At 48.6% G+C, this 13760-nt stretch overlaps 1 protein-coding gene and 1 long non-coding RNA gene across 2 annotated transcripts in view; one reads left to right on the top strand and one right to left on the bottom strand.

The window, feature by feature from the left end:
• Positions 1-1271: 1271 nt before the first annotated feature.
• LOC135452139 (uncharacterized) lies at positions 1272-2612 on the bottom strand. Its single transcript, XR_010441539.1, has 3 exons — positions 1628-2612; positions 1396-1506; positions 1272-1298 (listed from the first exon to the last, which is right to left on the bottom strand). It is a non-coding gene; the product is annotated as an uncharacterized LOC135452139 (long non-coding RNA).
• Positions 2613-4343: 1731 nt separating this feature from the next.
• The window catches only part of TRIP4 (thyroid hormone receptor interactor 4), a 30288-nt gene continuing 20871 nt past the window's right edge, over positions 4344-13760 (top strand). The window contains exons 1-6 of the mRNA XM_064721950.1: positions 4344-4778; positions 5113-5279; positions 6767-6897; positions 9232-9465; positions 10645-10723; positions 12658-12787. Of these exons, the coding sequence (XP_064578020.1) occupies positions 4501-4778; positions 5113-5279; positions 6767-6897; positions 9232-9465; positions 10645-10723; positions 12658-12787 (1019 nt within the window). The 5' untranslated portion in view covers positions 4344-4500. The remainder of the gene's footprint in view (positions 4779-5112; positions 5280-6766; positions 6898-9231; positions 9466-10644; positions 10724-12657; positions 12788-13760) is intronic.

Here is a 13760-nt window from a genome sequence, read left to right as displayed (position 1 = left end):
TGGGACTGTCTTGCTGAGCTGACCTTGGCAGGACAGGAGAAAGAATTTTATAGATAAAAAACAATAAACAACCTTGAGACCAAGAAATGAAGAGCCCTGACTCCTTCTTCAAGCGCCAGGCTGCATAAAGAGACTTTCCAGCTTTTCTCAGGTCACTGTGACCAGCTGAGATCCCAACATTGCTCCTTGATGAGCAGCTCCCATCCTTCCCCTCCTGTCCCTGTGATGATGGTTTGTGTCATGTTTGGGCAAAGAAGTCTGGCTTGTTCAGATCTTCCCCCTTAATTTACATAATCTTAAAAAAATTCTATTTAGGAGCAATCAATTGCAGCTTCTCATTCAAACTTGAATTGCTTTTCTGTGACAACTCTCCTTTTTATCAATAGACTTTTAGGAAGAGGTTTTTACAGCATTCACTGCTTTCCCCAGCAGGCTGACCTACAAGAGCTGCCACTAAACTCTCCTGGTGTGCTAAATTTAAATTTTAATTTTAATCTCCTCCAAACTTCCCTTTTTCATTTGCTCAACAATATCATGATAATTTCAGGGAGCTTCTGAGGAAGAGCAGAAGCAGAACCCCTGACATCAAGAGCTAGCACAAGGCCACACTTGCTTTTTTCCTATGAATTTCCCCAAAAGTTATGTGGCAATGTTAAAACACCCACAATAACAAGATTTATTTAGTTTTAGCCATTTATTGCCACCTCAGCTTTCAGAGTTCTGATTCTTTAGAACAGCCAGTTTGTTTTAATTAAACTTCACCTCTAATCAGAGCAAATTTCAGCTGCCCACCCACCTCTCCAGTGTCTTTCCAAATCCAGTTTCTTATTTTTGGACAAAGAAATCTTCATTAACAGCTTTTACTGCAGCAAAGACACAGCACAGGTGTGTGCTCAGATGGTTTCAGTTTATTAAAAACGAGGATCTGCTTTGCAGTAACGGAACAACCATGATCATGCAAGTCTTGCACAAACACAAGGCAGGCAGAAGATGAAAGACAAAAGCAGGAGGAACTCAAGCAAACCAAGATAAAAATTAAACCAGTGCTTTACAATGAAAATTAAGTGCCAAACAGTAAAAACTAATTAATTTCTCCAGTGTTTGTGCCATCTCTCAGACTTTAAGGCTCGTACAAAAGTTGAAAGGAAGTAATAAAAAAAAGTAAAGAGCTATGCAAATGTACAAAACCCAGCTGGAGTAGGAGGAGCATTTTAACATGAAAATCGAGGTCAGGTCACATCTACTCTTCCTCCAAGCACTCTCTCTCTTCAGCAGGATCCAGGGGCAGGGGCCGAGCTCTGTAAGGAGAATTATTTCAAAAGCATTAGCAGGAACCAGCTCTGGTTTGAAAGGCTAACAAAGCCCTTTTCCCAAAGCCCAATGACTTAGTTAGACCTTGAGGCATCAGGACTGACAGGGGCTCCTTTATCCTGTGTTCTCTTCCCACCACCTTGTTCTTGTTCAGCCCAGCAAACTCCAGATTAAAGGGATGAAAGCTTTCCTGTGCTACAGCAAACGTTTTCTGTTTCACCAACAGGTGGGATGCACTTAAAAGCCTTTGTCTGCTTGTCCTGCAGGACAATTTGGGGCCAATTCTTATGGGCTCCCCCTAGCAGTTTGGAAATACCTGTATTTGGTGGGAAAATGGAGTTCCAACCCAGAATTCCCTATGGAAAACAGAGTCTGAGACAATATTTTATACTGCTGCCTTTTTAGTCAGTAGTGCAGCCTACAGTTAATCTCTGAGGCTCCAGCTTGGAAAAGCCATTCAATTTCAATTCCTGGCACGTGGAAGTTGTTAGTGCTCTCCTAAGCTTCTCCAAAACTTTACTGTGCTGGCAAAGTTATGCCTGAGCAGTAAGAACTTGCCTGAACTACCAGTTACTCCACCCATTTTCAGGAACCTTGATGAGGTCCCTGAAAACTTTGCCAGATTTGGTGAGAAACATCACTTCCATGAGGACACAGAGGTCAGGAGACACACTGTCAACTTGCCCCTCCAAAAATGGAGTTTCACAGAGAAAAAATAATCACAGCTTGCTTCCCTGTGGTGGGCCCAGTTGTTGGTTTCTCTGGGTCTGGACTGAAGGCACTTGAGAGGCTAGTTCATGTTCAGACTCAAGTGTTTATTATTTCTTATCACTAAAACAGTCTCACTACTGTGAGTTCAGCAGCTTTTCATTAGAAGGCACAAAATGGCCAACAATCTCATTTTACAAGGTCTTTTAAGACTAAACTATCCAATGAAGAACTGACACCTGGATTATTTTCCCTTTTAACCCAATAACTGATCCCACAGAGCTGCAATGCAGACTTTTCTGCCCAATTACAAAATGCCACCATAACCCATGGAGAAAAAGGAAGAAGAAGCATTAAGAAGAAACTCAGGATGACACCTCCATCTCCGTTCCATCCACAACATACTAAAAATCTCAAACCCTAAATTTTGTGATACACCTACACTACTCTCTATAATCTATTTCACACTTCTGTGGATTCCAGTCTATTCTGGAATTTAGGAAACTTCCTCCATGAATGAGGGTCAAAGTCAGTGCTCCCTGGGGGTCAGGGCACCCCAGAGCAGACACAGAAATATTCCCTGGGTTTGCACACCTCCCCTTGCCCCAGTACCCACTCCAGGCCGCTGGTCCCGGGCGTGTCTCCGTCGGATGCGCGGCTCTCCTTGGATGGCAGCTGCAGGAAGTCGCTGATGCCCCTTTGCCAGGCGGGCACCGGCCTCACACACACCCGGTTCAGCCCCACGGGGCGCCGCTCACCTGCGGGGAGCGCCGGGTCAGCCTGGGCAGGACGGGAGGGAGGACGGGAGGGGCAAAGGGAGGGAGGAAGGAAGGAAGGAGAGAGAGGAGGAGGAGGGAGGGAAGGAAAGAAGAAAGAACGTAGTGTGAAATACGTGTATTTTATGATTGGCTTCTTGCAAATGTTACATGTATGATGTTAGAAAGTTACGCTGTGTTAATTTTCTTAAGTAGGGTGTTAAATATAGTTTTAGGCTATAACATAATGTTACAATAGAAACTATGCTATGTAAGGTGCTTTTTTAAAGAGGGGACTTGCACGGAGATAGCAGCCACAGGACACCAGAATCTTTCAGAGAAAAAGGATTTATTGCTCTCTTATCGAGTTCTTCCACCTCACTCAGCCCCGAAGATGCCGTTAGGATTCAGAGGAAGAAGCTGACACTGAGAATCCTTTGTTTGAGTCGAATTTATGCATCATGTATGAGGCGTATGAATATGCAACAGGCTGTTGCTTTTAAGGGTTAATCCTCTGTTAACATGTATCTTTTTTGGGCTTATTTTGCCCAGAATAAGGTATCCGGACGGTCTGTAACTCTTTGCTCTTATTGTCTTGTATTGTCCTAAATCGTAATTGTCCAAATTTTTATTACTCTAATTATATTACTATCTTCACAACCATTTTATTACTATTAAACTTTTAAAATTTTAACAACAAGTGGTTGGCGTTTTTCACAGTAGCGAGGGAGAGAGGGAAAGAAGGAAGGAAGGAAGGAAGCGAGGAGGAGGAGAAGGGCGGCACTCGAGTGGAGGGCGCGCTGACGCGGGCCGCTGCTCACCTCTCCTGCCGGGACGCGGGCACCACACTGCTGGGAGCGCGGCTCAGCCGCGGCTGCCGGAGCCCACGCCTTCGAGCGCTGGCCGCCACCCGCTGGGAAGACCGGGCTCAGCTCTGCGCTCGGAACCCCCTGAGCCCTTCCGTGCCTTGCCCGCCACGTTCCGCTCGGAACCCCCTCAGCTCTGCCCTGCCCGTTCCCTTCCCCCGCCGATCCCCAGCCCTCCCCTCCGTCCCGTTCCCTCCCTCGGAACCCCCTCAGCCCTGCCCGTCCCGTTCCCGCTCGGAACCCCCCTCAGCCCTGCCCTGCCCGTCACGTTCGGAACCCCCTTGAGCCCTGCCCTGCCCGTTCCCTTCCCGCTCGGAACCCCCTCCAGCCCTGCCCGTCCCGCCCCCTCAGCCCTGCCCGTCCCGGCCCGCTCGGAACCCCCTCAGCCCTCCCCTGCCCGTCACGTTCCGTTCTCTTCCCGCTCAGAATCCCCCTGAGCCCGTCCCGTTCCCTTCCCGCCCCTCAGCCCGTTCCATCCCTGTCCCCCGTCCCGCTCGGAACCCCCCTGAGCCCGTCCCGTTCCGTTCCCGCACCCTTGCGGAAGGCACGACCACGCTGATCCACCTTGGTCCGCGCCATCCCTGCCCGGCACTGCCCGGCCCGGCCCCGCCCCGGCAGCGCCATTGGCCGCAGCCCGCCAATGGAGCGCGGGGCCGCCCCGTCCCGCTGCCCTTCCCGCTCTCCTCTGCCTGGGCGGGATGTTGGGGAGAAATTCCCTGCGAGGGGGGCGAGGCGCTGGCACGGGTTGTACAGAGCGTCTGTGGCCGTCCCAACTCTGGAAGTGTTTAAAGCCGCGCTGAACGGGGCTTGGAATAACGTGGTCTAGCGGGAGGTGTCGCTGCCCGTAGCGCGGGGTTGGAATGGAATGGAATGGAATGGAATGGAATGGAATGGAATGGAATGGGGATTTACGGTTCCATCCAACCCAAGCCATTCCCGGTTTGAATGAACCGGTCCCGGAACGGTCGCTCCGCGGCCGCGTTCCCGGGGGGAAGGGAAAGGAAGGGGAGGATGCCGGACGGTGCGGCGGCGTTTCCCGTCCCCCGCGGAAGATGGCGGCGCCCAGCGCGCTCCTGGCCTGGTGCGTCCAACACCTGCGCGGGGACTTCGGGCTGGACGTGGGCGAGGACGTGGTGAGGTGAGCGGGGCCGGGGTCGGACGGGGCCCTCCTGCCCTCTGAGAGGGGCTCCTCGGAGGAAACACGGTGTGCCAGAGCAGCTGCCGGGAGTTTGCCCGCGATTGTGGCTCGGGTGGAGATTCGGGGAGAGGTGGCGGGAGGTGGGATGTGAGGTGACAGAATCCCAGATTGCTCTTAGTCGGGGAGGGATCCTAAAGGTGACATCGTTCCACCTCCTGCCATGGCCTTACCACAGAGACCTGATGGAAAAGGAAAGATAAATGTCCCACCTGTGCCATGAGGGCGCGGACCATCCTCTCCCTCACCCATGTTTATCCACCCCGGCCCGTTTTAGGTACATCTTGTCCATCACGAACGAGGAGGAGATCCGGGAGTACGTTGTGGACCTTGTTCAGGGCACGGACGGGAAGAAGAGCTGGTTTGTGGAAGAGCTGCTGAGCCGGTGGAGGAAATCTGCCCAGCTGCCCTCCGAGCCCTTCCCGGCCTACCGGAAAAAGGACGGTGAGTGCTGCAGAGAGGGAAACTCCCAGATAAACCCGGTTGTTGTGCTTACAAACAATTCCATGCCACGAATCCCTGTATGGATACATCCCATCCCTGATTTGGGGCAGTTTCAAGCCCGTTTCTGTGGTAGCAGGCCCCCAGCCAGGTAATAATGAGCATTGACTTCGTGATCCAGAAGTGCGAAAAACGCCAGTCAGTTGTTTTTAAAATTTTAAAAGTTTACTAGTAATAGAATGGTTATAAAAATAGTAATATGATTAAAGTAATGACAATTTGAATCAGGACAATATGTGACAATAGAGACAAAGAGTTATGGACAGTCTGGGTACCTTTTTCTGGGCAGCACAAACCCAAAAAAGGACCCACCTTAACAGAGGATTAACCCTTAAAACAACAGCCTGTTGCATATTCATACACCTCATACATGATGCATAAATTCCATTCAAACACAGGATTCTGTCTGGTCAGTGTCAGCTTCTTCCTCTGAATCCTGACAGCACCCTCGAGGCAGGAAGAAGTTCATTTCTTCTGATAATGGAGCAATAAATTCTCTTTCTCTGAAAGATTTAGTTGTCCTGTAGCTGCTATCTCACTGTGGGTCCTTTCTTTACAAAAAAAAAAAAAAAGCATCCTACATAGCATAGTTTCTATTTTAACATTTTCTATAACCTAAAACTATATTTAACACACAGAATTAATACAGCATAACTTTCTAACACATATAATATTCATTTTAATATTTGCAAAAAACCAATCATAAGAGACACATTTTTCACAAGAAGGCATGAAAGACACTTTATTATTAGAAATCTACAGTTCTTATAGAAACAATGCTGGACCTAAGACCTGATTGATCTCAAAGTGAAAACCTCTCATACATTTATTGGTGGCTATCAGTAACACACTCTAGAGAACTATATATAGAACCATATCTATAAACAGGGGTTACAGAAAGAGAGATAATAATGGTTTGAATTTTTTTCCTCTAAGTTTCCCACAGCTTCGTAGGATTTTTCTGGGAAAGTCTGTGGCCAGAGAGCTGCTGCTACTTGTTTTCAGTCATGAAGTAGAGCCCAGGGACATCTTTCTTCTGCTGGCACTTACCCAGCCTCTCGCTTGTTTTATTAGAGGCAAAAGCAGTTTGGTTGCTCCTCAGTCCCCAGTGTTGCTCTTTCCTGAGGTTCCCAGCAGGGTGGGAGGCACCACTGAGGCCAAGCTCTTTCTGTGCACCTCCCATCCCTGCACAGCCTGGTGAGCTCCAGCTCCATCAGATTTTATCTGCTTCATGATGTGTGAGAGCAATCGAGCACGGGAAGGCCATGGAGCTGTTGGAGTGAGGCCAGAGGAGGCACCAGAACGTTCAGAGGATGGAGCAGCTCAGCTGGGAGGAGAGGCTGTGGAGAATTGGGGTTGTTCAGCCTGGAGAAGAGAAGCTTTGGGGTGATCTGAGTGTTGCTCCTGTGTCTGTGCTTCTCCCACTGCAGAGGCTCTGGAGGTGCTGCGGGAGCAGGGCAAGAAGGGGAAGCGCAAAGGGAGGAACAGGCAGGAGACCCCGGCACAGCCCGAGCCCAGCGCTCATGGGGAGGAGGTGAAAACCCCCCTGGACCTGGCCAAGGTGAGTATGGGGCCAGGGGGGCACTGGAAAGGCTTGCCTGGGGAAAGAGGGTGTCAGTCACTGGTGAAGATGTGGTTGAAAGGTGGAAATGAAAGTCTGGGACATTGGGGTGCCCAGGTGGGCACCGCTGAGGTCACACCTCAAATCCTGGGGTCAGTTTTGGGCCCCTCACAAGAAAGGCAGTGAGGGGCTGGAGTGTGTCCAGGGAAGGGTCTGGAGCACCAGGAGGGGCTGAGGGAGCTGGGAGGGCTCAGCCTGGAGAAAAGGAGGCTCAGGAAGGATCTTGTGGCTCTGCACAACTCCTGACAGGAGGGTGGAACTGGATGGGGGTTGGCATCTGCTCCCAGGAAACAGGGACAGGATGAGAGGAAATGGCTTCAAGCTGTGCCAGGAGAGGTTTGGGTTGGATATTAGGGGAAAAAATTCATGGAAACCATGGTCAGATACTTGAATGGCCTATCTAGGACAGTGGTGGAGTCACCATCACTGGAGGGTTCAAAAATCGTGTGGATGTGGCACTTGGGGAGGGAGAGAGGATGGAGAAAAGGGAAGGAGAGGGAGAGAGAGGAAAGGAGAGCGAGTTAATGATGGGTCTCTGATCTTGGAGAGCTTTTCCAACCTAACCATTTCCATGTTTCTATGATGTCCAGGCTGGGGAGAAAGGTTGTGTCTGTTTGTGTCTGTAACTGGGATAAAATAATCAAGTAGCAAATATGCCAGCATGGATTTTTCTCCCCTAGAAAACCTGAGAAGAGAGAGCAGGTGCAGGAAGTTGAGGCTGTAATTAGGAATAAAAGGGATTTCTTTAAATCAGATGTGAGGGTGGGGAATTGAAGTCACCAAGTGGTTAGAACATCCTTTCCTACTGTATTTAAACTATCTCACACTGATTGAAGCTTTAATTAGAAACTGAAACACTTCAGAAAGAAACTGTGGAATAAGAGCATAGAAACACCAAAACCTGGGAAATGCTGCAATTCCTGAGTAAGGAGTGGAACTTAAATTCATGTTTTTAAATTGAACTTTTTGGAGCAGGGAGGCTGCAAAGGCTGAAAGTATTTTGTAAAAGTGTTTATGGGATAAACCACAAGATTTTTGAATTGGTGGGTTAAAAATGGACAGTGATGTTCCATTTCCTTGTAGTTACCTTCTAACTTAATTAAAATTAAAAAAAAAGTGAGAAAAAGGACTTTGGCAGATCTATCTTCTTTTGGGTATTTTATGGTGGCAGTGAATGTGGCAGTGGCACTAAAACCAGTTGGACTTTACTGGGAGGACTGGAAACGCTGCATCTGCTTGTCACTAAACCAGATTGAAACTCAGGGGTGAATCATGAAATCACTGAGGCCAGATCACAGAGGGAGGAGCAGAATTTATTTTACAGCTCAGTACTTGAACCCTCCTGTGTGGAAAACCTCCTTCTGAGGTGGCTGTGCCAGGTGGGATGTGGGGAGGCTGCTGGGAGGTGACATGGCTGGGAATGCCCAGGGTGCACAGCTACAAACAGGGAGTCTAAATAACTCTTGGAAATGAGCTTGGGAGTGATGCCTTGTGAGGGTTGACCCAGAACAGAGACTAGACTGAGCTAAAGAATAAAGTAGGGATTTATGAAGAGGCCTCAATGGATCCACCTTGGGCAGCACAACCCAAAATGGCCACAAAATGGACCACAGGTTATGGGGTCACACACACTTTTATCAGTTTGGTCCATTTGCATTTTGGACCAAAACAGTTACAGCTCCAGCAGCCCATGAAGTCCCAGTTTTGGTTCTATTGGCATATTGGCCTAAAACAATTACAGTTTCAGCCCATGCAGTCCCATCCTTCCTGTTTTCTCTCTTCAGCCCTTGTTGTTTGTGCTCTTGGGGCTGAGATTTGGATCAGCTGTCCTTGGGTCCCCAGCTAGAGCAGGAATTGTTGTGGCTCCCTACTATCTCCTAATATGAAGCCTGGACTTGCACACTAAAGCAGAACAGAATCTGAAATACAGAAAAGCCAAACCCTGGGGCATCAGGAGTAGCTGAGCTGCTGTTTGGAGCTGTTAAACAGGCATGAGGCTGTGCAGAGCACAGAGAGCAGCACTCACTGCCCAAATCCCACCAGCTCCAGCTGGCATGGGTGGCAAACATCGAGTGCATCCTGGTGTCCTTGCTTTGTTTGGATTCCTTGGAGCTTTTCTGGCAGGCCTGAGCTTGTCTTTCCGCTCAGTCTGGGGTCTGGTCCAAGTTCCATTGCAGTGAGGCAGAGTAACACTTGTCTGAGCTCCTGGCCTGCCCGGGGGTCAGTGCTGGCTCTCTGCTGCCCAGTTTGTTTGTTTATTTTTTCCCTTCCCAGGCCCAGGAGAGCAGCAGTGGGGTCAGCAGCAGTAGCATTTCCTGCAAGAAGAAGCCCAAGTATGTCAGCCTGTACACCAGGGAGGGGCAGGACAGGCTGGCCGTGCTCATCCCAGGCCGCCACGCCTGCGAGTGCCTGGGCCAGAAGCACAAACTCATCAACAACTGCCTGGAGTGCGGGCGCATTGTGTGTGAGCAGGAGGGCTCTGGGCCCTGCCTCTTCTGTGGGGCCCTGGTGAGTAACCAGGGAGTTACTGTGAGGGGCTTGGAGCACAGGCCCTGGGAGGAACAACTGAGGGAGCTGGGGGTGCTCAGCCTGGAGAAAAGGAGATTCAGGGCTGCCCTCATCACTCTGCAACGCCCTGAAAGGTGCCTGTGCTCAGCTGGGCTTGGGCTCTTTCTCCAGAACCAAAGGACACAGTCTCAAGCTGCACCAATGGAAATTTAGGTTGGATATCAGGAAAAAGTTTTTACTGAAAGAGTGAGAAAGTTCTGGAATGGCCTGCCCAGGGAGGTGGTGGAGTCACCATCCCTGGGTGTGTTTAAAAATACACTGGATATGGCACTTGATGCCATGGTTTATTTGAGATGATGGGTTGGACTCGATGATCTTTAAGGTCTCTTCCAACCCAGTGATTCTGTGAATTCTGTGCCCTGCTTGGACCTGGAGAATTTGGCTGAATTAGCCCTTCAGATTGAATTTCCTCTTGCAGAGTTCTAAATCAGGAAAGGAAAGAACCTGTTAGGAGGTTTCCCCCATAATTTACATGGCTTTGGAGCTTGTCTGGTTTCTGACAGTCTGCTGTGTGTCTCTGCAGTGTCCACAATCTCTGCAAGGCTTCAGCCCCATCCCAGGCACAGCCCTGATCTCCTTGTCAGGAGCAGTGTCCTGCTTTTCCTTCAACTCCTGTGTGATATGGATCCTTTGGGATACCAGATTCAGTTCAAAGGGCACCTTTTGGAGAAAGGGGACAAGTTATTGATGGCAGAGGGGATTGTTCTCCATGTGAGAGGAGAATTTTAACTGGCTAGAGCAAAATGTTTTAAAGCAGATTGGTTGCTATTTTGAAAGATCAGTTTAACTCCCAGTGGCCAAGAAGGAGAGAAAAGAAAAAGGAGTTAAGGGTCATGGTTCTGCTTGGGATAGTTCTGAGCTCATCTCTTGTCCTTTGAGCTCAATCAGCAACATGTCCACCCACAGGACAGGGAGAGACCAAACTCTACTTTTCTCTTTAGTAAAGAATGAGCTTCCAGGCTTCTCCCCATGTCTGTGGGGAAGAGAAGGAGGTGTGGGTTGTCACTGCCACTTTAAACAGTCTGAACTGTTGTCCAGGGCTCTGAAATGGTCAAGCTGTGGCATCTTTTCCATGTGATGTCTTTCCTTCTCAAGGCTTAATTTCCTTCTGTTGCTCAGGTGTGCACTAAAGAAGAGCAGGACATTCTTCAGCGGGACTCCAACAAGAGCCAGAAGCTGCTGAAGAAGCTCATGGCAGGTCAGTGGCCATTCCATACCTGGAATAGAATGAATCCAAATGGTTTGTGTGCATTATTTCCTTCAGACTTGACCGAGCCACTTGCCCTCATTGCTGCCCTTTGTCTGGCATTAAAGGGATGGACTGGAAGTTTTCCCTTGGTTCCTCCTGCAAGCCCTAGGCAGCATTGCCAGGCTTCAGCAGAGGTGACAGTGGCAAGTGTCACATGGCAGTGTGTGGTGTCCTTTCCCTGAGGCCCCAAGGCTGCTCATTCAGCCTTCCAGAATCAATCCCATGAGCTGGATTCTTGTGGATTCCAAGCAGTCCTTGGAAATTAGGATAAGTCTCCTGTGGAATGTGTGCTGTGCAAGATAAAGTGCTGCTGTCTGATTTGCTGGGCTTAGAGAGGTGGTGGTTAATATTTTCTAATGGCTCTTCTTGTCTCACACTTACCTTGGGAGCTAGAAATGGGAACAGAGCCAAGGAAAGCAAGAGGAAATACAACCCAGTGTCCCAGCAAGGACCTGTGCATTGTGGGGATGTTTGTCTGAGTTTAGCTGAACTGCAGCCAAGGTCGTGGTGTTCTTGGTTGGAAACTTTGCTGAGGAACTGGGGAAATATTTACTGCAGATCTGGGCTTCTCCTTAGAGCTGTGGAGATGGCAGGAAGATGGAGTCCTTGAGAGCACCAGCCAGTCTGTTCTGTCCTTCCAATACAGATGTTGGCACACTTCAGGATCTCTTTTCTTACCTGTTTTGTCTCCTTCGCTCCTGGCCCTGCCAGCTCTTGTTTTGTTCTCTGTGTAGGTAAAAGCTGGAATGTGGTTTGCTGTTTGTCTTGGGAATAAAAATTGTGCATCAGTGACCAAAGGGAAATACAGACAATTGTTTCCCTGAAATGAAGGCATTTCCCAGTGTGGTGAAGTGCACTGATTTGTTCCATCATGGCCTGGGTTCAAACCTTTTATTGTGGCTTTTTTTGGTTATTCCCTGTTGGTTGGGTGGGTTTGGGCCCCTTGCCAGGAGGGGTAAGAAGGAAGAGCATTTGCTGGGGATAGATTTCTCCATCTCTGGAAACAGCTGGTTTGGGAATCTGGTGTGGTGTGTCAGAAGAGCATCTGGTTTGAGGGAGGCACAAACAGCAGCAGAAGGCTCTGGGTCTGCCTGGAATCTGTCCTGGGCAAGAGGCTCTTTGTGGGGGTAACAGTGTGTAGGAAGGGTTTGGCTTTTAGGAGGGGACTCCTAAAAAACTGGGGTTGTTACTGAAGAAGAAAGGCCTCCAGACCTTTGAGCCCTTCCCAGTCTTAGAGGGCTTATGAAAAGAAGGGAGAAGGACTACTTAAATGGGCAGTGATAGGACAAGAAAGAATGGTTTTAAACTAAAATATGAGAAATTTAGACTGGATTTTGGAAAGAAATCCTTCTCTGTGAGGATGGTGAGGCTCTGGCACAGGTCTCCCAAAGAGGTAGTGGGTGTCCTGTCCCTGCAAGTGTTCCTGGCCAGTTTGGATGGGGCTTGGAGCACCCTGGGATAGTGGGAGGTGTCCTTGGTGTTCCACCATGGCAGGGGGTGGAATGAGATGAGCTTTAAGGTCCTTTTCAACCCAAACCATTCCATGGTTCTATGGCCTGAGGCCCATGGTTGGTGATGGGAGGGATTTTGACTGCCCAAATTGTTAGGGAAGGGTGAAGGAAAGCCAAAGGCCAAGAGCTTCTCCTTAACCTCTACCCAGACTTTATCACTGTGATATTTAAGTGATTCCTTCTCTTTGGAGGAAGAAGTTTTTGAAATGGGCTTGAGGGAAAATTGTGGCTTTAACCTCCCAGAAAGTTGCTGATCTTCCTGAAAAGCTGTGCTTTCAGCTCCTAGCATGGGATTTAGTTTAGGGGACATTTCTGCAGCCCAAATGGCTTTAACACACTGAGTGCTGAGCTGTGGTTTGTTTTGTGCCTCAGGTGCTGAAAGTTCAGGGAATTTGGATGCCATAAGCAAAGGCCTGCTGCCTCAGCAGGAAGCAAGACTCAAATCAGGCCTGGAGATGGCTGTGAAGCACAAGGACAAACTGTTGGAGTTTGATAGGACAAGGTAAGATACGAGGTGGAAGACTCTTATGAACAGCATAAATGACCTGGCAGGTGAGCTGCCTGTAGCAGAAATGTTGGGAATTCCTTCTAAAACCCACAGCCACTTGTTGTGGTGTTGGGGGTACCCAGGATGAGGTGAGAGATGAGAATCTAAGTTCTCTTATATTATGATATTATATTAAAAGAAAATGATGTACTAAAACTATACTAAAGAAAGAGAGAAAAGAGACATCAGAAGGCTAAAATAAGAATAAATAATAAAAACTCCTGACTGACCAGAGAATCTGACACAGCTGGACTGGGATTGGTCATGAAGTAAAAACAATTCACATGGAACCAATCCAAGATGCTCCTGTTGGTAAACAACCTCCAAACCACATTCCATATTGTTTACATTTCTTTTCTGAGGCTTCTCAGGAGAAAAATCCTGACAAAGAGATTTTTCATGAAATATCACAGTGACAGCCACTGATGCCTTAACTAAGGCATTGAGTGGGACAGGAGTGAGTCTCTGGAATGGATCCCTTTGCTTTTTGTGTCTGACAGTCCAGCTCTCCAGAGGGATAGGAAAGAGAGATTTATGGAATTCACAGGCAACCCTGATGAGGGGGAGAGAAAGGATGGAGTCAGATGCATCAATCAGAAGGCTAATTAATTACCTTATTATACTATATTATTCTATATTATATTACACCATTACATTTAAGCTGAATCTGCCAAGCACTCAACTCTGCACAGAATTTTGTGACTGTCAGAGACAGTCCCAACACACACAATCCCCTGATAGGCCAAGGAAACAAAACCCCATCACTATGGCTAAACAATCTCCACATTGCATTCTCCTTTTGCACAAACACAGGCACAGCAAACGAGATAAGAATATTCTTGGGAGGAATTGTGCCTTGCTTTTCCCTGTGAGGAGACAAGTGGGGCTGCACAGCTTGGAGGGTGGGTTTGAGGCTGTGCCGTGCTCA

This window comes from Zonotrichia leucophrys, chromosome 10 (assembly GCF_028769735.1).
Source record: "Zonotrichia leucophrys gambelii isolate GWCS_2022_RI chromosome 10, RI_Zleu_2.0, whole genome shotgun sequence".
Classification (NCBI taxonomy): domain Eukaryota; kingdom Metazoa; phylum Chordata; class Aves; order Passeriformes; family Passerellidae; genus Zonotrichia; species Zonotrichia leucophrys.
This window is presented reverse-complemented; position numbering and strand designations above follow the sequence as displayed.